The 27,514-nt window shown below is 40.7% G+C and overlaps 5 protein-coding genes across 19 annotated transcripts in view; 2 read left to right on the top strand and 3 right to left on the bottom strand.

Moving 5' to 3' along the window:
- The first annotated feature begins 133 nt into the window (after positions 1–133).
- Positions 134–4,657, top strand: Ent1 (Equilibrative nucleoside transporter 1). The gene is made up of 10 exons (XM_071791632.1): positions 134–1,047; positions 1,138–1,219; positions 1,291–1,466; positions 1,772–1,866; positions 1,965–2,015; positions 2,109–2,341; positions 2,738–2,975; positions 3,060–3,145; positions 3,226–3,425; positions 3,502–4,657. Exons 1-10 carry the CDS (start codon positions 902–904, stop codon positions 3,611–3,613), a joined length of 1,419 nt encoding a protein of 472 aa, XP_071647733.1. The 5' UTR covers positions 134–901; the 3' UTR covers positions 3,614–4,657.
- LOC139820989 (protein-L-isoaspartate(D-aspartate) O-methyltransferase) lies at positions 4,030–7,505 on the bottom strand. Of its 3 annotated transcripts, XM_071791648.1 has the most exons (6): positions 6,722–7,505; positions 6,211–6,356; positions 5,753–5,978; positions 5,564–5,649; positions 5,318–5,495; positions 4,030–4,698 (listed from the first exon to the last, which is right to left on the bottom strand). In XM_071791648.1, the coding sequence occupies exons 1-5, from the start codon at positions 6,780–6,782 to the stop codon at positions 5,319–5,321; spliced, it is 696 nt and encodes a 231-aa protein (XP_071647749.1). In that variant the 5' UTR covers positions 6,783–7,505; the 3' UTR covers positions 4,030–4,698; position 5,318. The 3 variants fall into 3 exon arrangements, with proteins under 3 accessions (XP_071647749.1, XP_071647748.1, XP_071647750.1); XM_071791647.1 differs by having other exon boundaries at positions 4,030–5,495; positions 6,722–7,502; XM_071791649.1 differs by lacking the exon at positions 6,722–7,505 and adding an exon at positions 6,434–6,693 and having other exon boundaries at positions 4,030–5,495.
- Positions 7,506–7,955: 450 nt separating this feature from the next.
- Positions 7,956–10,949, bottom strand: LOC139820987 (protein-L-isoaspartate(D-aspartate) O-methyltransferase). Of its 12 annotated transcripts, none has more exons than XM_071791640.1 (7): positions 10,808–10,949; positions 10,378–10,624; positions 10,074–10,215; positions 9,763–9,919; positions 8,916–9,141; positions 8,453–8,538; positions 7,956–8,353 (listed from the first exon to the last, which is right to left on the bottom strand). In XM_071791640.1, the coding sequence occupies exons 3-7, from the start codon at positions 10,121–10,123 to the stop codon at positions 8,171–8,173; spliced, it is 702 nt and encodes a 233-aa protein (XP_071647741.1). In that variant the 5' UTR covers positions 10,124–10,215; positions 10,378–10,624; positions 10,808–10,949; the 3' UTR covers positions 7,956–8,170. The 12 variants fall into 12 exon arrangements, 10 of the variants coding, with proteins under 10 accessions (XP_071647741.1, XP_071647740.1, XP_071647742.1 ...); XM_071791639.1 differs by having other exon boundaries at positions 10,074–10,212; XM_071791641.1 differs by having other exon boundaries at positions 10,074–10,205.
- Positions 10,950–12,288: 1,339 nt separating this feature from the next.
- LOC139820983 (facilitated trehalose transporter Tret1) lies at positions 12,289–15,658 on the top strand. Its single transcript, XM_071791631.1, has 4 exons — positions 12,289–12,537; positions 12,951–13,518; positions 13,591–13,789; positions 13,944–15,658. The coding sequence occupies exons 1-4, from the start codon at positions 12,471–12,473 to the stop codon at positions 14,568–14,570; spliced, it is 1,461 nt and encodes a 486-aa protein (XP_071647732.1). The 5' UTR covers positions 12,289–12,470; the 3' UTR covers positions 14,571–15,658.
- Positions 15,349–27,514, bottom strand: part of LOC139820985 (uncharacterized) — a 32,886-nt gene continuing 20,720 nt past the window's right edge. The window contains exons 2-7 of one of the 2 annotated variants that reach the window (XM_071791634.1): positions 18,140–18,347; positions 17,960–18,061; positions 17,608–17,676; positions 17,180–17,408; positions 16,376–16,712; positions 15,349–15,868 (exon numbers count right to left, since the gene is read on the bottom strand). In XM_071791634.1, the coding sequence (XP_071647735.1) occupies positions 15,649–15,868; positions 16,376–16,712; positions 17,180–17,408; positions 17,608–17,676; positions 17,960–18,061; positions 18,140–18,347 (1,165 nt within the window). In that variant the 3' untranslated portion in view covers positions 15,349–15,648. Of the gene's footprint in view, positions 15,869–16,375; positions 16,713–17,179; positions 17,421–17,607; positions 17,677–17,959; positions 18,062–18,139; positions 18,348–27,514 lie in introns of both variants that reach the window. The other variant, XM_071791633.1, reaches the window with a different exon arrangement.

The raw sequence follows: 27,514 nt of genomic DNA, 5'->3' as shown, positions 1-27,514 counted from the left end.
TGGTAGAGACGGTATCCGCCGGACGCGGTGTGAATCCTTCATTATCGCTAGATGATGGGATCGACTTCAGCGGCTCAGCTCCCACGCTCCTAGATCCTCAGGACCTCAGGACCACGTGACCACAGCTCGACCAGCTGATCGATGCGTGCCGAGCATGAGCAGAAGTATAGGCGTGCGGGGTGCGGGGCGTGTCATGCACATTGCACAGGAGGAGGTGTTCTGGCTTCTGGCCTGACTGATTCAAGTGGGGGATCTGAGCTCTGGAATCATTTCACAAACAAAGACAGGAGGAGGTGTGCATGATATGGTCGGAGAACGGGAGAATGCCAGCCAGCTGTACGTAGACGGGAGAGATTGGCCAGTCAGGAGATCGTGCCCTCGATCGCCCAGAGTGGACCGAGGTGGAGGCTGTTGCACTGCGATCCGACGAGCAAAAAAGATCACGAGCACGAGGCGTCTTCTGTCCGCTCGTGTTCGTGATCTTCTCGTTGGTCGGGCGTGATCTCAGACAACGCCAGTCTCGTGCCAGAGATGCTTCAACCGCGGCTTTCCAGGGCTACGCACGGTCGCTCGGAAATCCCACTGCCCGCTTGAGACGTTCCCATCCTTCGCGCAGCCTCCGTAAGTATCGTTTCCTGCGAAGGAAAAACGTGTTTGCTCGGAGAAGCTCTTTGTTCACATGCAGGCTCGCGAGTAGGAAAGTTTTTCTCGATAAGGTATGCAATGCATCCATAATATCTGAACATTTACATTAGATTTACATTTGATATACAAGATTTACAATGTAACGCATTAATTCTGTCTTGATTCTGCATCTGCATAAAGAAGCAGTTATTTCGTTGCTTAACATATTTTTGTTTTGTGATCCGTTGTACAGTTCGTCATCCGTCAGGGAGAAATCATGTCGTACTCCATCAATAGAAGACCCTTACTGGGAGGTGCGTCTGATAGCGAATTTGAGGATGATTTGGAGACCGAGGTGGATGATCCTAACGTGACGATTCCCGACGAGAAACCATTTTTGAAACCGTACGAGCCACATGACAAGTATGTTCCAGTTACCTGGGTTTAATTTGACACTTATTAATGAAGTCTGTTTAGGATCTATATCTGATAATCTTTTTTTGCATGTTTCAGATATAATCTCGCATACATTGTGTTTTACTTACTTGGAATAAATACGTTAATCCCATGGAGTTTTTTTATCACTGCTGACGACGTAAGTGGCGTTGCTTTGTTTTTCTCATGCTTGTGTGGAATACTGTTGCTTGTATAACGTCTTTCTTTCAGTACTGGATGTACAAATTTAGAGAAATTCATAATAATTCGACAAATCTGACTCATACGTATGCAGAACTACTTGAACAAAAGACGGATCTCCAAGCTAGTTTTACTTCTTATTTAAGCGTAGCCAGTGCATTGCCAAATACTCTGTTTTTAATAATAAATGCATTTATTAGCAAGAGGTAAGCAAAAAAAAATCATTGTTAGGAAATAATTGTCAAGCGTACGTTTGAAAAATGTCTGAATTTATTCGTGATTCAAAATTACTATGCATTCTTGATTTTTTTTTTTGTTAAAAGCATTCGCCTTTGAGATCAATTAATTGAAGACAAGAGTCAACAGTCGTATACAAGAAAATATTAGTTTGTTTCATCTCGTTTCAGTCTTATATTTATACCTAGAAAAGTCAGGAATGACTAGTAATTTTGAATCATATATCAGAAAAGTAAAAGCGATGTGTTTATATTTAGTCTCTAACTGTTCTCAGAGTCTCTCTAACTGTAAGAATGGTGGGTTCCCAATGTATAATATTGCTGCTCTTCATTATGACAACTGTATTTGTCGAAATGGACACTGACAAATGTAAGCCAGCAAATTATTTTGTCGTTATATCCGGTCATCGTAATAATTATAATTACTTTCATGTATTTTACTCAGAAATAACGAAAGATTGTTTCCAGGGCAAAATACGTTCCTAATAATTACTTTGACGACAGTTGCGATCGTAAATGGTGTGTATGTGCTATTAAATAATGAATTTTAAAACGAGAATGTGCCACAGTAATTGGTTCTGCTATAAGATCAGCAATATTATACGTTTCTAGCTGCGAGCGCAATTTTTGGAGGAAGTTTAATGGGCATAGTGGGCAAGTTTTCGCCGAAATACATAACCGCGATGTCCGGCGGGCAAGCTCTTGGAGGAATATTCACGGCCCTAACGGAAATATGCTCCCTGTGGATTGGTGCCAGTCCGGTACTTTCCGGCTTAGTGTATTTCATTATCGGCGATGTTGTGCTACTGTTGTCGCTGATCGCGTACATCCTTTTGGAGAAAGCGGTGAGTCAGTTTTGTTCGAACATACCTCGGACTTATTATCGTGCTACGTTTTCTTCAATCCGGATCAGTCATACGCAAAACGTATGAGATCATCATTAACACTTATTGTTTCGTTAAGACGTTAAACGATGATGCATGCGACGCAAGTGTGTTATAAATGTATGATAAGCTTCTTACGATAATAACCAAACGTATACATTCCACGATGTATCATTACTGTACAAATAGTTGGAGAGATAAAATCAAATTAGATACGATTTTTTTCCATTTAATACAGCGGCTTTCAAACGCTCTTGATCGCAGGCTTTGTTTCACAAAATTTAATTATGTTTGTTAATTAAGTTTACGGAGCTCAATTCAAGAACCGTCGCTCTACAGCATTCTTTTTATTCACAGCCATTCTTCAAGCATCACACGATAGAGAAAGTACCTGATTGTTTGGAATCTGATTATTCCTTAAACGGCGAAGTCAGCTTTTCGACAAGTTCGAGTGTGCCCTACACGCAAATTTTAAAGAGGACCTGGCATTATGGCGTTAGCATATTCTTAGTATTTTTCATAACGCTGGCTGTGTACCCGGCAATCACTGTACTAGTGGAGAGCGAACACAAAGGCAAAGGCAATGCGTGGAACGGTAATCTGAAATCTTTGTAATATACCTCAATGCTTTATGGATTTCGAGCAATGATCATGGGTATAATTTGTAATGACTTTTCAGACATATACTTTGTACCTGTGGTTACGTATCTTATCTTCAGTATAGGCGATTATGCAGGAAGAGTATTATCTGGTATTCTTCAGTGGGTGAGAATCTGCGTTTCAATACGATTTACAAAGCATTTGCACTTGTTTATGCGATGTTTATCGAGTTTTTATCATTGCAGCCAAGAAGCAAGCCGTGGCTCGTAATGTTTATGAGCGTCGCGAGGGGCATTTTCATACCTGCGCTCATGTTTTGCAATGCACAACCGAGGCATCATCTACCTGTTTACATTCACAGTGATATGTATTACATATTGATAACTATTGTGTTCGCCATAACCAATGGCTATCTCTGTAATTTAACGTTTATTCTCACGCCTACGTAAGTATATTTTCAGCAATAAAACTCCGTCGGTCGCAAGATCATTCCCTGCAATTGTATGTATTAACTTTTATAGAGTCGTAGACAGTGAGGAAAAAGAAGTTGCGTCCGCAATGATGGGTGCTTTCTTAGGTATAGGATTAGCAACTGGTGCTCCGCTCAGTTTATACATGGTCAAGGCTCTTTAACTAAAGACGAATGTAAATTAAGATAACATGATCTCACTGCCCTTTGTACATTCGAAGGTAGGACGGGAGTGTTTTATGATTACGAGCTTTTAGATATAACGACATTAGTATAAGTTAGTTGTTCTCGATCGCCATCTCAGTGAAACATTGCTGCTGATTTACGAGAATTCTTTTATTCCACGGAGAATCCTCGGCGCAGCTTTCTGCGGTATTTTACTGAAAATTTGAACGGATCTACATCACATGTAATTTTTATTTTTATGACTAGTTTTTAAATTATCCATATTTACTACAATTGCATAGTGCAATTTCGTATTACCGTATTTGATTATACAGGACGTAGTAATTGGCAAGGTGTCAAATTACTTAGAAATAGACGATGTTGACGTTATACGTAAAAATCATTTCTAGAAATGTATTATATAATTTATAATGCATTTATTATATACACATATATCCTAGGAGAAAATGTGCATAACTACAAGTGTTACATGTACATCAAACAAACAGATATAATAAGTATTTGAGATTCTGATATCATGTGTATTATAAATTATGTACATTTACTTTCAAATATAGTTTCCGCAATATAGATAGAAATATAGATAGTAAATTGATAGAAGAATGGAAAAGATATACAATGAGTATTAGCTCTGTCGCAGGAATTTTGTATAATTCATTTTCTCGCAAAATCCTTAGGGAATCCGCAAAAAAACGGAGTGTTGTGGAATAAATAAAAATTATAAATATAAATTTATATAATTATTAATCATAATTATAATATATTATAAATATAATTTATAATATATTCATAAATATAAATTAATAAGAATTTTAGCTCAATTTCAGAGAACCAAAATCTTTGCAAAATTACTAGTTAAATTGTGTAATTTATTCATTACACTACACAATATCCTGGTTTTTGTAGATTCTTTAGGGACTTTGCAAAAAAGATTCCTGCGATAGGTACAATAGTAGCCTCGTTATACACGGAAATGTAAACAATTTTATGTATATTAATAAATAAAACACTTAATTACATAATCCTCTTCGTTTAATCTGTGAAATAGGTTCCTGACAGAAACCTACAATAAGATGATTATGGAACACATAAATAATAAGTTATTAGATGATGACTTAGATATTGATTGGTATAATCTTTTCTTTCGTTCATAATAAAATCAACCGAAAGAAACTTCACAGTAATTGAAATCACAGTTCTAAGCAATTCTAAAGTGACAAATCTACTATTAATATTATATTTGGATGAACATTAGTTTAAATTTATCTCTCTTTTTCTCAACTGTGCACTCGTATAGTTTATAAGCTGAAAAACATTAATCGATGCATATTATTGCATATTATTGATCCTGTCTAAATATAAATCCTCTGCGAGTAGAAATTGCGGCAATATCTACTTATTCTTTTGTGAATATGTTGAGACAAGCTATACTACGGTCGCAATCACGAAGATACGGAAATATTGTTATACTAAATTTCGATTAATCTTTACAACAAATTTGTTGGGCAAGGATGTGCCAGTGCAGCGTTTACAGACAGCGATTGCAGACAAATTAGTTTGATTTCATGTATATAGGTATTTTTCTATAGAGCTATTTTTTTTCACAAGTTAAAATAAGAAAATAATACATGTAACCGTGAAAATAAATAAAATGGCGCTCTCTTATTGGAGCTGACACGTGCCTCATGATCGACGGTACTGTCGTTCCTTGTCAGTGAGAGGGACAAACACCACGCCTATCAGAGATCGCTGCTTGATTTTGCCGTCCAGAGTCTTGTCAATTTGCATTAAGGTTTGATCCGAATTCTCTGGACCCATCGGTACTATTAAACGACCACCAGGGGCCAGCTGATCTATCAACTGTAAGACCAAAAAATTTGCATTTGCTCTGGGATAACCGAAAATAATTCCGCGAGCGTTTCTCTTACCGGTTGTGGCATTTCTTTAGCAGCCGCTCCCACGTGAATAGCGTCGTACGGTCCACGACTGGGATATCCCAATCTTCCATCGCCAACTAAACAAATGCAATCGTGATCGAATAATTTTCGTCATACAGAAAGCAACTTGTGGCGCGTAAAATAATAAACGTGATTATTTAAAGATAAATGTTTACTTACCAACCAATTCCACGCGTCCATCGTTCAAAAGTTCTTGGTGATCTAGTCGAATGTTCTCTTCGGCCAACGCTCGAAGCTCTGGTATGTGATCGATTCCAACGGCCAACCCATGCGGCCCCATCATAAGAGCCATGCATGCCGTCAGGTATCCGGATCCAGAACCGACGTCCAGTGCCCTCGTGCCGTTACGCAACTTTTCTTCAAGCAATTCCAGGGCATACGCGTGCTAAAGAATTTCCGTTTGTCTTCCAACATGTAATTTCCTTTTCAGTGTTTTTTTTGTCTTTGTCAGTGTGTATCCATTTACTATTTATTGCTTTACTCTTACAATGAAATAAAACTCTTTCGCAAAGGCAATCTTTTCTTTATCTTACAACGGAAATTGAATATTGATTTTCAGACATAGGACATTGTGACGCTTTCATATGCAAGGAAAGAGGATATACACTGTATTGTACCATGTGAGGAGCGCTGATAGTGACACCGTAACCGATCCCTTGTGGTGCGTCTACGTAAGCAACACTGGAATAAGTATTTAAGTATTTCCCTCTGTCCACAGAACTCATTACTTCGAACACTCTGTCAGATTTGATCACCCTGGATCCTAAAAAACGATTTCATGCAACATATTTCCATTAAATAACGATAAGAATGTTTGCAAAAAATATAAGTAAAATTTACATTTATTTTCTACAGTTATTTTCTTACATACACACATATATATATATGTGTATGTATTTCCAATCAAACTAAAATTGCTCTAAATTCAAACGCGAGCGGCAACAATCGTTTATTTTCGTAAATCCGAATAGAACGGATTGTAAATATTGCATCAACTGCGCTGTAATCAATCACCGACGTGCTCCGACGTCAAGATAAAGAGAGGCGGCGTATACGGCCCTGCGCGGCGCCGCGACGCGACGGGGGGCAACGCGATGACACAACGTTGCATAACCGCGCGATACTTACGCCGTAGATGCTCCACGAGATCCTGATTGTTTCTGCCACGATAACGCCCGTACGTGGCCATGTCGCGGGCGATCGCGACGGGCGACAGGATCGCGAGCGTCGCGCAAAGGCACTCGACGAACTCGCGGGACCGAATTTTGAGGAGATGCGTGGCGGACCGGTGTGACGCGTCTCAGGACGAAAACAAACAAACGAGCCGTGGGATCGACCGGCAACCTGCCGCTACCCGGTCGTCGTTCGATTCGCGCTCGGCGACGTTCCGAGCGTGAACCGCTCCGAGGAGCGTTATCTCCGGGAACTCCTTCGACGAACGATCCGCTTCTCCCTTTCTCGCTTCGGATTTAGGGCACTACTGCGTCTTTAGGTCGTCTCGCCCTAATCGTTTCCTGACGCGTCAAGCGCTGGTGACAATTATAATCGGAACACGACACGAATTGGATCGACACGCGCCCGACGTGCGGGCCGGCGAGGGTAATCGAGAACTCGTTGAGCGCAGTTGAGTGAAAGCTCGCGACCTTCGTCGCAACGACCGCAACGTTGAGGAACGGTTCGCGCGCGAAACGTGCCACACACGCCTCGCGCTTTTAAAAATAGACGAGAAGAGGCCGCCAGTCGCCGTGGGTTTCCTCTCCCTCGTTGTACGCAAGCGGCCTGAGCAGCGATCCCCGATTGGCGGACGCTTCCGCGCTCCCCTTCGATCGATCTTCTCCCGCGAATTTCGCTCGAAATCCAGAATTGCGACGCTACTCGATCGGTCTTGTCAGGTCTTCTTTTACCTCCAAATAATCCATATGTGCTTCCAACGAATGCGTAAATCAAACAGTCTATTCTTATCGCGATAAAGCGATAGAGCTTAAAAGTGGAAAAATTTGTTTCTCCTGTAATTTGACTATTCCTAAAATTACGATATTTGTTCACGTAAACAATTGCAATTTTCGGACACAGAATAAACATGGAGTTTCATTGTATATAAAAGTATAAAGATATATTTTACTTCGTTATTTAAGATTCGCTATTATTTTTCCTATTATTAATTTCGTTCCTTACAATCCTTTCTCGCATCTTAATGGAAGTTCTAGGATTAAGAACGTTTGTGGAACAAACACATTAATATCACCGTAAGTTCAATATTTCTTGATAACAGGCTAAGATAATGCGATAGCATCGAACGTCGTACACAGCCGCGACTGCGATATATTAATAGAAAGGACGGCACGAAGAAAAGAAGGGCGTGTACAAAATATATATAGTTTATTGATATATTCCCAATCGAAGACGACGTGCACTCCATATATCTATGCATGCGTGGAAAAGAAATTAGTTCGTGGAGTTACAAGAGTTCTGATTATCGTTAATCAATCGAGTTCGTACGCGATCGTTTTTAATTCTGTCCGCTCGAGAAACTCTTTTGCGTTTCTCTCCACCGTGAGACACCTCACCTTAACGACTCTAATTACGTAACTGAGTGGTAGGATCCGTGAGAGGAACGTAAGAGACTTGCATCAGTTTCTTCTTCGTGACCGTGCCGTCTGTGCTCTTGTCCACCTGCAGCAGGTCTTGAAACCTTTGGAAACCTTCTATCGCCACGACCGGGCAGATCAGTCGACCTCCGGGAGCCAGTTGGTCTATCAACTGCAAAAGAAAAAGCAAAAAAGTCACGTCGTTCACTCGCAATCTCTCGTACATCTGATTTTCCCGAATTGCGCGTACTAGCGTGTCATTCGCGCTCACCGTCTGCGGTAAAGTTTCGGCCGCTGCTCCAACGTGTATAGCGTTGTAAGGGCCGTCAGCAGCGTGTCCCAATCTGCCGTCTCCCACTAGGCGCATTCATAATGACCTGTCGTTAGTCGGCAGTCTTTATCTTTTACCTTTACAGCAAAGCCACACAGTCGGTGGACAGTGTTCCGTTCGACTCTTCACGGCAACGTACATACCTACTCCACGTGGATGGATCACGAGTAATCTTTTATTCAAACTATATGCATAAATTGTAATACTTCTTGAACGTTTCTCTTTTGTATTTTTCTCTCATCGTTTTTGACGAGCTTTACGCTCAGATTCATTGGTTAAATGAGACGTGAAGGAATGGCGTAACATTGACGAGAGAAGGAGCTTCGACTGTCTGAGTGAGGGGGGAACTACCCAGGAACGGCAGCAGAGACAGGAAACTCTCGAGTGTTAACGGAGAGCTTACCCACAAATTTGATGCGGTCCTCCTTGAGGAAGTGCGGATTGTCCTCGCGCACGTTCCTAGTCGAGATCTCTATGAGCTCGGGAATATGCTCGATGCCTACTACGCGTCCGTGCGAGCCTACCATGAACGCCATGCATGCGGACAGGTAGCCCGAGCCAGAACCGACGTCAAGTGCCTTGGCGCCGTCGACGAGCTGATCGGAGAGGATAGACAGCGCGTACGCATGCTGCAAAAGATACGAGAGAGCGTCATTTATCAAGCCGTTAGCGAGCGGATTAAATTCTCAAGAAAACGTATATTATCTTCAGCGACAATTATCTGTGTGACGCGTCGATACTGTTGTTTGGAAAAGTCTGCAGTCATCAAGCCAAATATGAGTTTAACATAAATAACGTAAAAATAAGATAAGAAGGTTACTCTGATAACCCCATTTCAAATCGCCTTCCTGATAATTGTTCCTACCAACCTCATCTATATATAAATAGATATTCATTTGTAATACTCAAGTGTCGAGTATTACAATTAAATATTGAAATTAATTTGTACTACATGTAACAAATCAAAAGAGGTATGAAGTACCAACGTCAAGTGGCGTCAACCAAGAAATTTGCTCGTCAGAGTCTTACATTGATCATAAATCACATGAGAATCATATTAATAGTTTATGTCGTTTGAATTATTAACTGTATACGTTTGCAGACATGTTTCGCGGCTGTGCGAGTATATTTCTTGTGTATCTGTACAACACTTTATGCGAACGTTATGGAGCAAGGATGATCCGTAAGCTTATCTGTCATGCACATGACAGTATTCTGTAGACCACGAAGTAGACGAGGTACACATTTACCATATGCGGCGCGCTGATGGTCACGTTGTAACCGATTCTTCGGGGACGATCGAGATAAGGGTCCGGCTCGTGGCAGTATTTGGCTCTGTCAACAGCGACCATGGCGGCTTCCGCGCTGTCCGCTGCCAGTATGCCAGCATCTGCGAATAATCTGTCCCTAATTGCCGTGCAAAAGCGAGCGACTGTAACTCTAGCAAGGTGATGCGCTCGGGCGCTAATTAACTCGGCGGTAATCAAGTCCTCCTTTTCAGAAGCGTCGATCGTGCGACGGGTCGCAGGGGAAGAGAGGAAGGGGGGGTGGGATCATTTACCTTTCAGCTTGGTCACCATCTCTTGGTTCGTAGTGCCGTTGCAGTGCCATGCCATGCTTCGCGGATTGTCGCTCGCGATCCACCGACCGGGGCGGGGGGCGGGTAGACCTCGTAGCGCAGCCGAGAAGAGACCTGCTTCCTGCTTCGCATAAAACAATACACATACACAGATGATCGTGACAGCAGAGGCGATGCGCGACGCGACGCTTCCCCGACGCGATCGATTCGGGTCGCTCAACTTCCGGCGATTGATTACAGATCGGCGAGACGCGTCGCGGGAGAGGTAGATAAAAACCGTGCGCACCTCGAGAGCCTTCAGGAGAGCCTCATTTATCGCGGATTCGTCCTCATTCCTTCCGTCTCCTGTACGCGTGCCTAATATGGCCGTGACGACACAGGTAGCGAGGTGGCGACCTTAAGGGTGGGAGGGGGGAAGGCGAGAACAGCTGATGCGGTCAACTATCGATTCGCGAGCCTCTCGCGAGATATAGGAACGCTCGAGCGCGGATTTAAATCCCACCGAGCTGGAAAAGGATCCGGAATGGAGAATTCTATAAAAAATATCAACGCATGAAATAAGAGCTCGCGGAGGAAACGAATCTGAAATCGTCACTGATTATTTGATTGGCTGGATAAAATCTTAATTATGAATTTAAAACGACAAGATCGGACTATTCACATAGTCCAGTATTTATCCGATCTTATATAAGTATAAAATATAAAGTCTTATATACTTAAAATTGTTCCAAAATCTTGGGCGTCCGAGATCTTCATTCGACCAACGGGACGTATAGCTTCTCAAGATCACACTTAGGACGATCTTGAATATAGGATTTAGACTATAAATACCGTCCTCAAACTGCAATCGTTTGTTTGACAGCGACTAGACGGTTCTCCCCCCTCCCTCCCCAGCCTCGAACCCAGTCACGATTGGCGCGACGTCGAGCGCGACGACGCGCGCAAGATTTGAATTTGAAACAATCTCCGGCGGATCTCCGGATCTTCTCTGCGATAAGAAAAAGGGAAAAAAAGAAATTCTCGGGAAGAATGAGGAACGTGCTAAAGTCAAACGATAGTTCGGGACATAATTAGGCGTTGAAAAGTCGTCGCGCGCCGTTATCGCGCGACAACAAACGTGCAAACGTAGCTGCGCACGGTTTTCCGCGTCGTAATTAACTCGCCGCGGGTCGTAATTTTATCAATTAATCACGAATCGCACGGTCGCGGACAGCGGCGGTAAATTAATTCTCTTTCGTAACTCGGCGAAATGCAGCGGCAGTAAATCATCGCGGTGCAACTCTCGCTTGTTCACGACACGATGATTTAAAATGAGATAAAACTAGGGGGGGGGTGGGGTGGCTGTATTCCGCTCGAACAATGTCTCTGCGCAAAAGAAAAAAATAAATAAATTTTGCATCACGATACCCGTTGAACATACATAACGTTCCAACAACAGTATCTTGGATGGCATCTTCTGAAAGAAACTTTTAATCACACGACTCGACGTCACTGTCGGTCTATCTTGGCCGTCTATTCGTGTAAATTATAAACAACGAAAATAAAATCATAATGAGTTATGATACTGCCATGATAATCAAGTTAAATAGAAAGTGTGCCGAAATACAGGCGGGCTGGATCTCTTGGGTCTAATATTTTCAACGTAAATTTGTGTACATACATTCTTCGCTTGGCAAACTACGCATCAAAATAAAATCATATATCCTATATCCCTATATTATGCGAGAAAAATAGAATCTAAACTTTAGATCGAGGAAAAAGTGATTCTTTTTAATCTGCTGGATAAAATCTTTTTATTTAAGATCAAACTTAAGACGATCTTAAATATAAAATTGGGTTTATACGTAATAATAATAAAGCTAAAATTGGAACAATCTTATACTTGATAATAAGACTAGAAATAAAATGATAAAATAACTAGGCATTGTGACGCAAGAAGCGCGGAATTTTATCAAGTTTCAGATACATTTGTACACATATCTTCGGCGTATTCGGGGTCTTTGATATTTACGAGGCCCAGATACGGCTGCATTATTGATTCTATCAGAGTCTAATAGACTTCCTTAAGCCGACGATGGATCCGATAAAGCGGAATGTTTGCCGTGTACACAGAATACTGTGTGTGCCTATTATTCACGCGCTTTCATTAACGAGTGACAACGAGATAAGGGTGCCCCTTCCTGACGAGAATTTCCGCGTGAATAGCGATCGCTATAAATCGAATTACGGCGCGTACGCGGGTCGAGTGCAAGACGATCGTTCTATTTGTACCAATGTATTGGTAATTCGCAAATTTCACTCCTCGTCAATCCCTGGCTCGAAGCCGATAAATAATTGCGGAGCTATCGGTGCGGTCGCGGCCGTTTGGAAAAACGTGCGATGGAGAAGTCCGAAAAACCGCCGAAGGAGCCGGGAAAGTTGCGGCAATTCCTTGCCGCGTTGATCGGTAAGTTGGACGGGAGAAAAAACCCTTCTTCTCAGAGAGCTCTTCCTTGAGGTGCGGAGGAGGTGTGCCTTGCGTGTGCAACGCGCGTGAAAGTAGATTGGTCCCTGTGTTCGAAGGAGAGAAATCACTTCCTCCGATGATGGATGCCCTTAAAAAATAGAAAAATATTATAAAGAAAAGAAAAATAAGACAATTGACTTAGGCAAATGATTATTCTAAATAAATTGTATTATTTTTGTAGTAAACTAATGTTTTACGTCAATACTTGTAAAATGACATTTAACAAAAATGTTTGATATATCAGCAAGTTTCTATTGGGAAGTATATATACATATGTATATTATATATATTTAATATATTAGGAAGTTTCTATTGGATCTTTAAACCTTCTATTCCGTGACATGTATTTGCAGTGAATCAGTTGGCATTGTCTTACGGAATCGTGATAGGATGGCCGTCACCGTCAGCTCTGCAGCTGCAAAGTTCTTCGTCGCCCGTCGGGGACGAGCCCATGACAGACGCTGGCGTATCCTGGTTGACCGGCATTCTGACCTTGAGCGGCACCATCGTGACCGTGCTGCTGTCGGTGATACCCGACAGATTTAGCCGGAAGAGATTCGGCTACGCGTTGACATTACCGATATTGATCGCCTGGCTGCTGATCGCCTTCGCCACCAATCACACGTACATCTACGTGTCGAGGGCTCTGACCGGTGTCTCCGGCGCCGGTACGTTCTTCCTCGTGTCGAATTACGTCTCGGAGATCTCGTGCGACAGCATCCGCGGCATGCTGGCCGCTATCCTGGTGTTCTCCGTGAACACCGGGGTATTAATAGCTTATATCCTGGGTGGCATAATGTCCTTCCACACTTTACCTGTGGTCGTCATAGCGCTAGCTATTTTCTTCTTCGTCACTTTCATCTTCTTGCCGGAATCGCCGGCCTACCTGGTGCGTCAAAATCGCATGCACGAGGCGATTAGGTAATTAGGATCTAGAAGCAAATATTCTACTTAAAGAGGGCGAAGGAGAAATGTTGTAATTTGCTGTTCCAGAGCCTTAAAGTGGTTGAAAGGTGGAAACGTTCTGGTGGCGGAATGTGCGCTGTCGCATGTACAGCTGCAAGTCAAGGAAATCGCGTCGATGAGGACTGCTAAGTTCTCGGATTTATTTAGAGACAAAGCGACGACCAAAGCACTGATAATTGCCCTGGGTTTGTTCATCTTTCAACAAACTTGCGGAGTCTTCGGGATGGTAATTATCGATGATTTACAGGTGACTTATCGGTGATGAACAGTAATCCAGGCCTCTCGTGTTTAAAAAGTTATAGAATTTCAATCTCACTCTATTTGAAACAAGCCTGTATTTTTGCAAAAAAACAATCTGAGTTTCTGATTTTCCCATCCAGATCAGCAACACGGAGACTATCTTCAAGATGTCCGGTAGTTCGTTGTCGCCGAACGCATCAGCTATTATCGTGGCGGCTTTACAGGTCTTCGGGTCGTGGGTAGCGACGATCGTGGTGGATCGTTTAGGCAGACGGCCCTTGTTTCTCCTATCCGCCGCAGGAATGTGCGTGTGTCACTGTGTGATAGCCACGTTCTGCTCTCTTCAGAATCTCCAATATGACGTGTCCGCCTATTCTTCGATACCGGTAGTGGCATTATCTACCTTCATGGTAGCGTATTCTGTGGGAATGGGCATCGGACCCGTCGTGATACTGTTTGAGATATTCGCACGTGACGTGACCCCTCTGGCGTCGACCGTAACTCTCTCTGTAAGCTGGGCAGCCGCTTTCGTCATAACGAAGAGCTTCACCGATCTTATTGCTCTGTTAGGCATGCACGGCTGCTTCTTCCTCCTCGCCGCCTTCTGCGCGTGCAATTTCATGTTCTGCTACGCGTTGCTACCGGAGACCAAAGGACGGAATCGCGAGGACATTGTGGATGAACTCAATGGCGTGCGGTGTACGAAAAATAGTAACAATGTTAAGCATACCATTGGCTCGGATTCAGTGCATGCGGCATATGTGTGAAAGTGTTACCTTTATCCAAGGGGTCTGAAAACTAATAACTGTAGCAAAGAAATTTGTAAAACATACACCTTTATCCTGTATATTCTGTACATAGCTTTATGGAGAAGTTTACGTGTTGTCAGTTTCTTAAAGATCATTTCTTTTACTGACAATGTGCAATACTCGCAATAATTTTTATTTTAGCCCTTACATTCATAATTTCACACTTATTCGTTAAAACTTAGAATATTTGCTCAAATATTTTAATAATATGACTCAATGTATTGCAAAAACAAAGCAATTAAATATGTAAATTGCTTCGTTTAGTTAAAACAGAGACGAGTCTCGCGTTGTTTGCTTCAACCAATTCACTATTTGCTGAAATTTTATCTTATTAACATTAAATTTATCAAATAATGCGCATGTTTATAATCCCATGTCGCCATATATTATCTCGCAAGTGCGTTTATAGCACACAAAATGTTAATTTGAAAAATATTGATACATGATATATGGCACGACAAATATGACAGAACTGACAATATTGACTATTGATTATTCAGATGATAACAATAAGAGTGTATATGAATGTTAGTTGTTTGGTTTCAATATCAGAACCGTTATTAAAATTAAGAACAAAGATAGTATAAGAAAAAAGATATGTACATATTTTACAACATTATTACTTGCTGTAAGTGATGCTTCTTAATATTGAAAAAATTAATACATTAATTTTACATCAAATAGAGATAATAAAAATTAATATTAGTTATTATAGGATCAAAATTTTTATACGAAATAGAATAAAACTATTTATTTACAATTAAAATTATATTCATATGTGTGTATGTATATAAATATGTACACACATACTTATGTAGATTACAAAGTATGAGTTTCTTATTTACAGGTTTCTGCAGTAAAATATGTATAAATGAAGACAGAATTCAGATTTCTGTCTGAAATTATGTAAATGCAAACTTATGATTAATAAGTATTAATTTAATCATGTTTATTTGTCTGTGTGTTTAAAAAATACCTTAGGTTTAAACCACGGAAGATGAAAGATCATATCACTTTCTATAAATAAATATTACGATCAATCGTCAGTTGTTCTTTTGCGCACATTCTTATTACCGATCTTTCTCTTTTTAAAGGTAGTGGGTGCCCTTTCATCATCACTATCACCGGTATTAATTTGTGTAATAGTTTTTTCTTTGAAAGTCCTTTGTGGTGGCGGTGGTTCTCTTTTCTCAAATGTGGGCAACTGTATCTGCTTCTGTTGCTTTGGCAACTGGAGATCCACTGGTTTGTTTTTGCTGAAATATCAAACGTTCTCGCATTTATCACGGGACTGTACAATGTGGGAAATTAATTAATCCTCGAGTGATCTTATTCAACTATAATATAATAAAATAATATACTTGTATATAATAATATATAATACGCTTGTATACATATAATAATAGTACCAAATAGTTGTATATTAATCAACTAATAGAACAATTAATATAGCTTAACTTCTGTAGCAAAAGTTCATTCTTAATTTGTGAACTTTATCAAGTTCCAATTATCTCATTTATAAATATTGATGAATATACTTTCAGTTTATACTTATTTTTAATTCAATACTTTTAGTTCGAGAAAAAGTAATATGCCACGCGTTTAATCGTATGTAAAATTATACAAATGTTGTATCTTACGCATTGTCCCCACTCGAGAATTAATATTAAGAACAGAGGGTTTATTGTTGTGCGATAAATCTTCGCAAAAAATGCCTTAATCCATCTTGGCGATTGGAATAGTATGGCTGTTCAAATATTTACCTTGGTACCACAACTTGCCAGGATCCGTAAGGTTGCGGTCTCTCGGGTACACTATAGTCCCTCCAGTAAGGTCGTTCCTCTTTGATCTCTTCCTTCTTTATTTCCGCGCTTTCGTCGTTACCTTGGGTGTCGTCATTTTCAACGGCTCGTTTCCTGAACTCTCTCAGCTTCTCCCTCTCGACATTGGCCCGTTGTTCCTCAAGAATATCCGCCTTCTCGACCGCTTCCTGCCTGTCCAATTGTTCCATAAGCTCTTTCTGGAGCATCTCCTCCTTCGCCTCCTCTTCTTGCTCTGCGAGAGTCATGTAACCCTCCGCCGGAGGCTCCCAAACCGATTCTAATGTGTATCAAATAATATTTATGAAATGCTCGATATAATAGCTAAACAAACAGGATTGATAATGTAGAATATAATAAAGCAGCGTTGTAAATTTAAGGAAAAACGAGACAAAGACCAAGGAATTTGAAAAGAATTTAATATCACGTTAATGAGAAATATAAAAGAAACACAATCACAAATTCATAATTTATTGACATATAGAAATTAAAAAATCTTATTTTTTATAAAATGATATTTGAGATACACATAGTTTATATATATATATATATATATATATACTATATAAAATAAAAAATAAAAAATATAATTATATATAAATTATAAATAATAAATTGGAAAAACATGCAAATTTAGGTAAGAAAAACGGGATGCCATGATACTGATGAATATACTGCCTGACAAAAGAAGATATCGAAAAAAGCAGAAAAGCAAAGAATAAAAAAGTTCGACAAAGGTACACGTACCATTTGTTTCAATGTGCCAATAGTAAGTGTATCCTTCGGGACTGCGAGCCTCGTACCAGAGTTTCCTGACGGGTGCGGTCGGACGATCATCCTCCTGGGTCTTTTTCCCTTTTCCCTTCGCCTTGCCCGCCTTACTCTTCCCCGGAGTCCTGTTCTCGCCGCCGTGCTGCTGGACTCGTGGGAACGACGGCGCGCCCTTTGACAAAGTTGCCGGGTCACAAGGATCCACCTTCGGCAAAAACTGTAAAAGTTTCAGTTGGCATGTCGCTTCGCATTGTTGTTCTAGTTTTCTTAGAAAATAACGGGCAAGGGTGTTCAAAGATACCGCGAGCAAACCACCCTTTACTTCGGATTTTATAAAGATGCTTGTTTTGTTTCGAGTTTCGATCATTAAATAATTAGAAAAACCGATTGATGAACCTACGCACCTGTTGGTTATTGAATCTTGGTACCGTCTGTGGAGCGGCTGGTGGCATACGATTGCAATTTTGAGGGGTCTAAAAATACACATATTACATCACATATACATATATAATAATATAAATGTATATAAAATATATATAAAATAAAAATGTATTGATATATTAAAATAAAAATATAATAATTTAAATTAAGCTTCGTTGTTTTAACATAGTAAAAAAAATATAGTTCCATCTTTGCGCAACTCTTGAAAATATTGTATCTGGTTATTAGATTCTCTATTATTAGATTCTCTGCTCGGCGTAATATCTAAAATTAAGCATTAAATTTAACAGATTTCTTTTAGTTGAGTGTACTCACTTCCTTCGTTTCTACCCTGTTCAGTTTCTCTTTAATGATTTTCTCAGCAGTCATATCTCGCGTGTTGCTCTCGACATCCTTCAAGTACGCAGCCATAGCCGCCTGTAGGAAAGAAAGGGTTTCTTTATCATTGGTGTTCTTCATGTTTTCAACTTCAATTTGTCTGTGAGAAATACATACGTTTTCCATCTTCCTGAGGTCATCCTCGAATTTTTTATTCTGCTTCGCTTCCTTGGCGCTATTCTTGTGGATCTCCTTGAGCCGCTTGCTGACATTTTCTTTGTGCTTCTTGCCGCCCTCGTGGAAGTCGATACTCGGTTTATTATCGGCGATCCAGCACTTGCAGAAATCGCAGAACTTGCGGCCTTGGGACTTCCAATAATCCGCCCTGCAATCCGTTATCATAGCCTAGGTGACATCGAAATATCTGCGGCGTCGGCAAAACTTGCCGAGTTAAATTTAAACACGTTAGAAATACAGTATTCCTCAAGTTTGTAAAACAAGCCCCACGTTTCTTAAGTCTCAACTTCTTAGTTCCAAGTACCCAAAATGTCTCGTTGTGCAATCTCGTTGTATAAGATTTGTATTTTTGTAAATCCTGAGCTAAACGCGGCTTGGAAATAAGTCGAAAAAGTTCTATTCTCGACGCCATCGATCCGCCGGGGTGAATAATTCAGCCGATTGTGGTTTGCTGTCTTCCCGCAATTATTGGAAAAAACGCGAACGATGTTGTGCCCGTGGCCTAGGAGAAATCTTTTCTCCCGTTCGGGATGAAAACAAATTAGTTGGCAATTAGTCTCCGACCTACGCAGTCTTGAGCGTCACTCGACCTTCGTATTACGTTGCGACCAAAGGACTCCCAAGGAGGGCCCTCAATGGGGACTCGAGAAATCGTCGAGTATTGCGACAGATAGAAACTACCAAAAACATGTGCATATGCCTCGGATCTCGCATCTCTTATCTCGTTCTCGTAATTTAAATTGGACAACAACGAGAAACTAAGACAAATAAAAATAAAATGCGATAAAGTTTGGATAAAATCATCGATCGTGGATCATCGATTCGAAATACTTGAATTCTTTCATTTTATGCCTATAACATATATGTTCGCGAAAACTTTTGTGTTATCTTATCGTTTACATCGCATTCGATGTGCAGATAATTAATTCCGGTTGAAAACTTCAAACGAACATCGAACGCATTCTTGGGAAAACTTGGCTCCAATTAGAGGCTGCCAATTAGAAGCGGTACCACGTCTAATTATTACCAGAAGAAGAATTCAGGCTGGGAATCGGGTTAAAATCGGCTCGGTGATTTTGCCAAAGGTGCGCGAGCACAAATATTTTTAGATGGAAATTAATTTAATCACGACAATTCGTCTCTATATTCAGCCACTCGAGTGGCGGCTGTGACGAATGACTACGTAGATCCCAATTTACATCTTTCAAGGGATGTTTCATTTGAGATTACGTGGATTTCGAGTCTCTTTTAGATTTCTAAAATAATTACTATCAATCAATAATTAAAATGATCAAACAATGAATGAGAAATTACTTTAATTGTATTTTCTCTCTAAACGCAATTAATTATCAAGATTGAACGAAAATTCAAAGATGACCTGTTAGTCGTGAATATTCATAAATATTTAATGTCATATTTCACGTCGAAGGAAAAAAATGTTAAGTATATAGACAATTGAAAATTTCTTGATTTCGTTAACTGGGAGCAAATAAGCGATCTTCGATGGCTAAAGCGGATCGATTCACCTCGATTGTTTCTTTTTGCCGAGTCACCCGAACGAAGCCACGAACAAAGTTTCAACCTGTTGCTGTGTACCGAACTGTCGTCGCAGAAATTCGCTTTGACAATAAACGCATCTCAATGGGGTCTGTTTCTATTATAGGTATGCCTTGCCGCGGTCTATTAATGCTTTATCAACGTTCCGTACTGGTGTTTTATGCAGGACTCAATTCAACTGTGATAAAGCGTAAAGGTGCGATTTCATTGACGCTAGAAACCAGCGGCAACGTCAAGAAAATGTAGTGAAGGAAGAAGTTCAGACCGTCTCAACTTTTTAGCGTACCGCAAAATTCAACGGAACTTCTACCCCCACTACATTTTCTTGACGCTGCCGCTGGTTTCTAGCGTCAATGAAATCGCACCTTAACAGAGTAACGAAAACAGTATCGAAGTTGGAAAGAGTTAGTAACGGGCGGTGTTCTTTGAAAAAATTGTTAAGTTCCCTGCCGCTTTCAGAAAATAATTTGCTTTATGCATTTTATTACGTCGATGCCAAAAGGTTTGTCGTTTTGTCCCGTCGCGTTAAATGAAATTAGAAGATTCCGAAAAAAAAATAAAAAATTTCTTTCCAGATAAAAAAGAGGATATATTTAAGCTCGCAGCAAAAATGTTGTTTCCAATTTTATTTAACAGACACGACAAATTTTTTGCAAACTGATAAAAACTAATAGCAACGGAATTAATTTCTCAATTGTTGGAATATTTAAAAATGACGCTCTTGTAACGTATAACAAATTTTATATCAATTTCCTTAAGTGTATCTCCTAAAATATAATGATTGTATTAAAAGATTGAGAAGATTGATAATTTGCCCGAACTGTGTAGATATATGTTGCCCACGAACTTTGGTATCTGCAGCATTTATCAGGCGAACAAATAGACTATCGTATCAGAGACACCTCAATGAATATTCATTGAAATATTGTGGGAATCTCAAGACTGGATTAGTCTCTGGGGCGTAAATCGATTACAATGTTTCGTCACATAACACTGTTCTCGGATCAACAGCAGTCGAACCCAAATCACGTACCCAATAATTTTCGCCAGAAACGAAATTGCATGATTTGATGATTGCACAAAGTTATTGCCATTAATATATATACTAGCAGCATATTTATCACGCCATTATTTTCTTTATGCCATATTTGTATCAAATGGAAATATATTTTTGTAGTATATGTACTAAAATGAGAAAGAACTTTTGCAGAGAAATAATGGTGGCAGAAATAATATAAATGAATTAAAAATGCATCGTGAGATCCTTTCAAATCGTGATAACTGGATGAAGAAAAAATCGCAACTCGATTTATAAAAAATTAAAAGCAAGATTTCAAGACTTTCAGGCTGTCTCGAGCAAAGACGAAAACGATCTTTCATCAACTCGGTGCACGATCTCAAAGTTGAAGTTTCTCAATTCTGCACGATCTACTCGAGAATGAAGCTGCTCGGAGCAAAAGCGTCGCCAAGGGAAAAGCTCGACGGAGTTTTAAAAGTAGAATCTTCAGGCTTTATGCACTTTACCCTACCACTGTTTCTTTTTTCAAATTATTATTTAAAAAAAATAAACATTATTTTTAACTCTATTATTTTCCGCAAAGTTACATAAATATATATTTCACCATTTTCATCGTCGAAGTGGCCCATTTAATTTCATTTCGAAGAGTACCTTGAATTATTGTATTATACGACGATCTTTAGTTTCGTGATATCCCCAAGTTTAATTAGAAATACACCGGCTTCGTTCTTATCTTAAGGGATTTTCGAAACGCCCGGCGCAGCATCGCGCGAAATAATCGCCGTGGATAAATTAGAGCGACGGTAGGACATGTGGGCGAGATTAAGCAAGATCAATACATAAGATTTCAAAGCACACGGCCATTGGCCGAGTTCCAAAGTGGAAATATCCCTCCTTTGGACGAGAGGCGATCCTTTCGTCATCCCCTCGACCCGGCGATCCATGGAATCTATACCGTGCACCGTTGCTTACACATGCCGGTGGCTGACGTACGCCCTCGAGTTGTCGAACGTGTGTCACCATAAATCCGTCGTCCGCGTACAGAGAAGGGTGCAGATGCGGCCGCGTGCATGCAGCGTTGTTACAGCAGCAACAGGTCCCCGACCGCGTCTAGTTGGTATAAATCAGCGATTGTCAAAACGCGGTTGGAATTTATCAACGTATATAGATCTCTCGGATACGTGCGGTTGTTGACATCGCGTTTTACGCGACGTCGCTCGAAAGACGCACGCAATCTCGCACGAGACTCGAAAAGCATATTAATTTTGACATTTCAGCGACCCGCCCAGTTTCTTTCGCGAGAGAAGAACGGTCCGGTTGTATAATAATTCTCACGAAACAAAGTCCGTGATCTTAGCATCGCCGCGGTGGACCGTGTGATATCCCGATTAAATTACCACGTCAAATTTAGCGGCGAATGAGATCGTTATTACCGTGATCTCGTTATATCGCGCGATTATTTGTGCCCGCGAGGTACGCTAATGATGCGCGCCCGTAAGCAGCTTACAGGGACGCGACACGAGGCATCTACTTCTGCACGCTATCTATAGAGCGACCGTCACTATTAATACGAGCTATTAATAGAGGTGGATCGTTGTGCGGACAGTTGGGCGCGATTTCACGATGCGATTCGGTGGCGTCCCTTCGGCGTGTATTACGTCGCGTTATTATCCGCGACGGCCAAATGCGGCAGTGGAGAATTTACCAATGTGCCTTCAGGCTCCCCGTTCTTCTCATCTGATCCTCTCTCTCTCGCTTGGCAGACGCTACAGATTCATCACCTTAATGTGACGCATTTGTGTTTGCGCCCACCCTTTCTCATTTGAGACGAAATGGCAATGGTACAGGCGATGCATCAACAAATACGTAGGGGAGAAATGTTCCTCATAAAGCTATTAAATCTACAAAAGTCACATTTCCTCCATTATTCTAATTAGAAAATGAATGTTATGTTACGCTAAGTAATAAAAATTGTGTATATGATCAACGGTCTCGCTGTTTCTCTTCGATATTACAAACAATATTGCGCGCTTGACTGACAAAGTTGTTGCGTAAAGACAACAGAGAGCGGTCTCTAAATAAAATCACGGCTTTCTTGCCGGTGTTGTGCTAAGGTGGATTTATTAGCGATTACGTTGTGACACTTCCGCGCCGGCCAACAACAATTTGGACGAGGCATCGAGTCGTTTATCGGGCGAAAACAATGATTTTATATCCGACTTTATATTCCGACGTCGCTCGCCTCGCCCTCGTACATTGCCAGCCAACAGCGTGCCGACAATGCCGAGAGATCGTGCCCTTGATTCAGCTGCCGCGATGCACACTTACAGCCATTGTGCACAACTCGACGGTTATTAATACGATACGTTCGTCGTTATACAAACAATATCGACGAAGTATAGCGAGCATCAAAATAGCCCCCAGACACCTTTTTCTCCCCGATTCAAACTGTCCGCGCAACGAACGCACTCGTTTACATCGTCAAATAGATGTAACTTTGTTAATAAATTCGTTATAAAGCGCTACATTCTCAATTAAACGTCTCAAATTTTCAAATTTTTCAAATCGTAAAATCTTGTGATCATCGTCATCTCATACCTACAATTAGAGACATTAGAGAGCATATTGACCAAAATAAAGGCAACGTCTTATCATTTTGTTCGCGAACCCTTGAAAGATAAATGGGAGACGTAAGAAGTAAACGGAGGTAAATTTAGTTAACTGCTTACTAAATGAACAATGTCAATCTCGAAATAATCGGCGAGGAAACGGTGCGACAAAAAGAGGAATTCTCACTTTAACTGCTCAGTAAGGTTTGGCGAAACCCACCTATGATTGCACTTATGACTTAAGAGGGCGAATTGCGCACCGCCGAAAAACGCCGTTAAATTCGGAGCACGACAGCACGGTAGATTATGCAAATGACATTGACATCGCAAAAAAAGCAATTCTCTCGAATAACCGCGATAAATTTCGCCATTCGCCACCGTAATCGAGTTCCGTGTGTAAATTCCAGCGAGTGAAAACTATATTTCACCATCTTATCTGATATACGGAGTGATACGAGTAATCCGAAGAGAGAGAGCTCATATATCGTGTAAAACACTATCCGAACGGTATATTACTCTCCCGTTACATCACATATAATTTGACAAACAGCGTTTTAAAATAAAACCTGAAACCTGATCTCAATTTAATTCTAAAATATTTGCCGAGTAGAATTACAATACGGTAAGTCCGGCGACTGACAGCGACGTATGTTTCCTTTCTTTTTTTTTCATCTGTTTGTTAAAATTGATTTATTTAATCAAAGCTGGCGCTTAATTGTAAGTTATATGTTGCCGGAATCACGCGTGAGCTGCAGATCAAAGCCCACGCGCGGTAAATCGCAGTTAAAAATTGACGTAATAGAGGAGGCACCCTCGGGAGTCTCGGATTCGTCGGGTCCATCGCTGTTTGCTTTGGCAGGCCATTTAACGTTCGATGGTTTGTCGTGCACGCTTAGATATTTTCGACAGGTTCACATTTCGAAATCACTCCTCGCGCTATCCGCTTCGTCCCTCCTCTTCGCTCCCTGACAGATGAGTTTCAGGGTGCTCGTTGTGTGATCAATGTCCTCGAAAATTTATGATCCGTCGAGAGGGTCGAGAGACACAGACGTATAGATTTTATATACAAAGCAATCGTAAATTCATTGTATTATACTCGCACGTGATAAATGCGACTTGATCGATTTAAAAGAAGTTTGTGCATGTCAATGAGTTCAATATTCTATAAATAGAATTTTTTCTATAAAGGCAAAAAACACATCTCGATATATCTGAATTATCGCGTTGCCACGAAAATTAACACTGGGAAAATATATACAGATCTTTTTGCCCCCTTCTAGACTTGTCGAGATTGTATCAGCTTCGACTTCTACGTGCCTCTCGCAAATAGGGGTCGTATACGCGTAAAGCTGCCGTATGCATAAAATATCTTCGCGATAAAAAACACGAAGGCACTTCTTTCGGTATTCTTTCAGAAAACGTCGCGCCGTGTCGCCGTTTTACGGAAGCGCGGCTGAGTTTTTCGGAAACGCTCGGGGAGCTTTTGTTCTATCGAGGATTCACAAAAACCAGCGTTAATGTGTATTTTTACGACGCGCCAACGATAAATTATCGTCGCGTTATGACAAATCGAGCGAAGGCTCATGCATAAAAGAGCATTTTAATCTTTAACGCTGCTAGCACTCCTCGAAACTTACAAGCAGCTTTTCATAAATTAAACATCATGCGGAAAAGAAGGGAAACTTGGCCTCTTGTGGATGCCATCGTCAGGCGGAGAATTTAAAGCGTTCGTGCGTAAAGAAAATCCACTTGATTACATCACGCTCAACTGTCTAATCCGCCAAGGAAATATGTTAAATAAAGAACGCTTTTGTGATCAAATGAAACTGAGTAACTTGTAATTTAGAATTGCAACGAGTAAAATTCATTCCTCGTATACAAATCGATCTAAACTTTTTTATTATATTATATCCACTGATCTGGCGCGCGAATCGGATGTGAATTCGTTATTATCGATGGATTTCGCCTTTCCTTTTTGCAAAGTAATGTGTATTAATTAAAATGAGATAAAACGCGTGCGAATATTACTGCAGCCACGCGTGGGTTTCGCGTTAAAGAGTGTCATTAATTAATTAACGATAAATTAATTAACGACGACCGCGGATTTCGCGTCCTTTGCGAACACGTTATTCTCGTTTGAAATCGCGCGGGAGGCTTGCCAAAAGGCGCACAATGTTAACGGAACAATTGTTGCCTGCGAGACGGCGAGTGGGATCATCACGATAAAAAAAAAAGGCGGGCCCGCGCACTGTTCTAATTTTGTCCTGCTCGATAGTAAACAGTCTCCCTCTTCGCAGGAGTGCGCCGGTGCATCTGATAAACAAGCGCGGACTGCAGAAACAATCTCGATCAACGTCAAGATTAACTTGTTATCGTTATCGCGAAAATATATGCATCGAAACTGTTGAGCGCGCGATAAAGAGAGAGCGTTTTATTCTTTCGACGTGATGTATAAATAATTCAACCGGAGCGTTCTGTGCGTGCTGTATTATTAAAACTTCGTGTATCCACTTCTAAAAAAAATTAATTAAAAATATACACGCGAGAACAACGGACAAAGGGTTTCATGCAGAAATCGGATAAATCGGGATCGATAAACCAAACGATGGAGAAACACCCATTTTTGTTACATCGTTTATTCGCAACGCGAATTGTATGTAGCACGCACGACAACGGGACGTACCCCTTTTACGCGAGAAATGATTTTTTTCAAGCCGTTTTTCAAATAAACAGTGAAGTCTCATCTGATTTTTAGTAGAGCTTCGCTGGAAAAAGATCTTAATTACTTACTAAACTTTCAGAGAGTATTTAAAATGAAAATCTTCCGCAAAAAAATATCAGATTCTCGACATACAGCGAATCGACTTGGGTTCCGCCAAGAAATCTGTAATCGAGAGGAAATGAATTTCCGCTATGCTCGTCTACCATATCGCTTCGCACATGTATCAACTGCACTCTGCTTGCCACTCTCGTAGGCATTTCACCCGTAGTTTTTATCCACCGGAACTTTTTCCATGAGGAGAAAGAGGGAGAGAGAAAAAGAGCTTGCGGAATATAAATATCTTTATTTATCATCACCCCTTGTCAGGGGCACGTGACTCGGTTAGGATAGAACGCCTGTTAGAACTCGCCTATCATACACTGTTAAATTCGTAGTGTCAAATTATACTCAATTTGAATCATTTTTAATCATTCCTATTAAGTCGCAATTGCTCCTACTCAAAATATGTCGTTAATTTAATTAAAACACTGTTAATTTAACTAAACCAATGGAGTTAAAATAATACTATGATACTTTTGTGTTAAAATAATAAATTTCAACACACATAATAGTCAAAAATAACAAAATATTGGTTTAAATTTCACCCTTTAATATTTAACAGTGTAGGGGCTGTCGATTTCAATGTTTCTACCGCGAGTACAATAAACAAAAGTAATTTGAGAAGATAGAAAAGAATTTTTCTGAACAATCCGCATGCGAATAATTCTCTGCAATAAGCCCCTATCTAGAATTTGAAATTGATTTAAACTCTCCCTCACTCTTGCTCCGGATGATCGATTTTAAAATTATAACTTGTAAAGAAAAAGCATATCTATGATCGAGGATGCCGAAGAGTAGACGAAGGGGGGGGGGATGGAAAATTAGATTCAGACCGATATTCGACAAAATGCCTTCGTGTGTCACGCAAGATTGCATCATCGAGGTGCATCTGTATTCATTTTACCGTGCAGCGCATCGGCGACACGTATAGACATAAAATTCGCGGGCGAAATGATGAACGATATATCCAGATAATGTGTGTGTCATTGACGAGCATCGTCGCGCATTCATTGATAACAATCAACGTCACTTAATGTCATTTCGCCCCCACAACGCAATCGCGCCGCGTCGATATATGGGTTTAATCTAGGTTTGTAGGTCGTAACAATGCAAACAGTGTGACGCATGCACTCGTCGGGAAATCACCCTCGGCACGATTTTCCCCCGCGTCGAGGGGGAACGAAGAATTCCGTTGAGCATCCGAAATGACGGACGGGTAATTAATCAGCGGTGGAGATGACGGCGAGTGCCGGGACACGAGAGCCGTTGGAAACCGACGGGAATTCATATACGCGGCTGAGAGATATCCC

This window comes from Temnothorax longispinosus, chromosome 10, assembly GCF_030848805.1.
Source record: "Temnothorax longispinosus isolate EJ_2023e chromosome 10, Tlon_JGU_v1, whole genome shotgun sequence".
NCBI lineage: Eukaryota > Metazoa > Arthropoda > Insecta > Hymenoptera > Formicidae > Temnothorax > Temnothorax longispinosus.
This window is presented reverse-complemented; position numbering and strand designations above follow the sequence as displayed.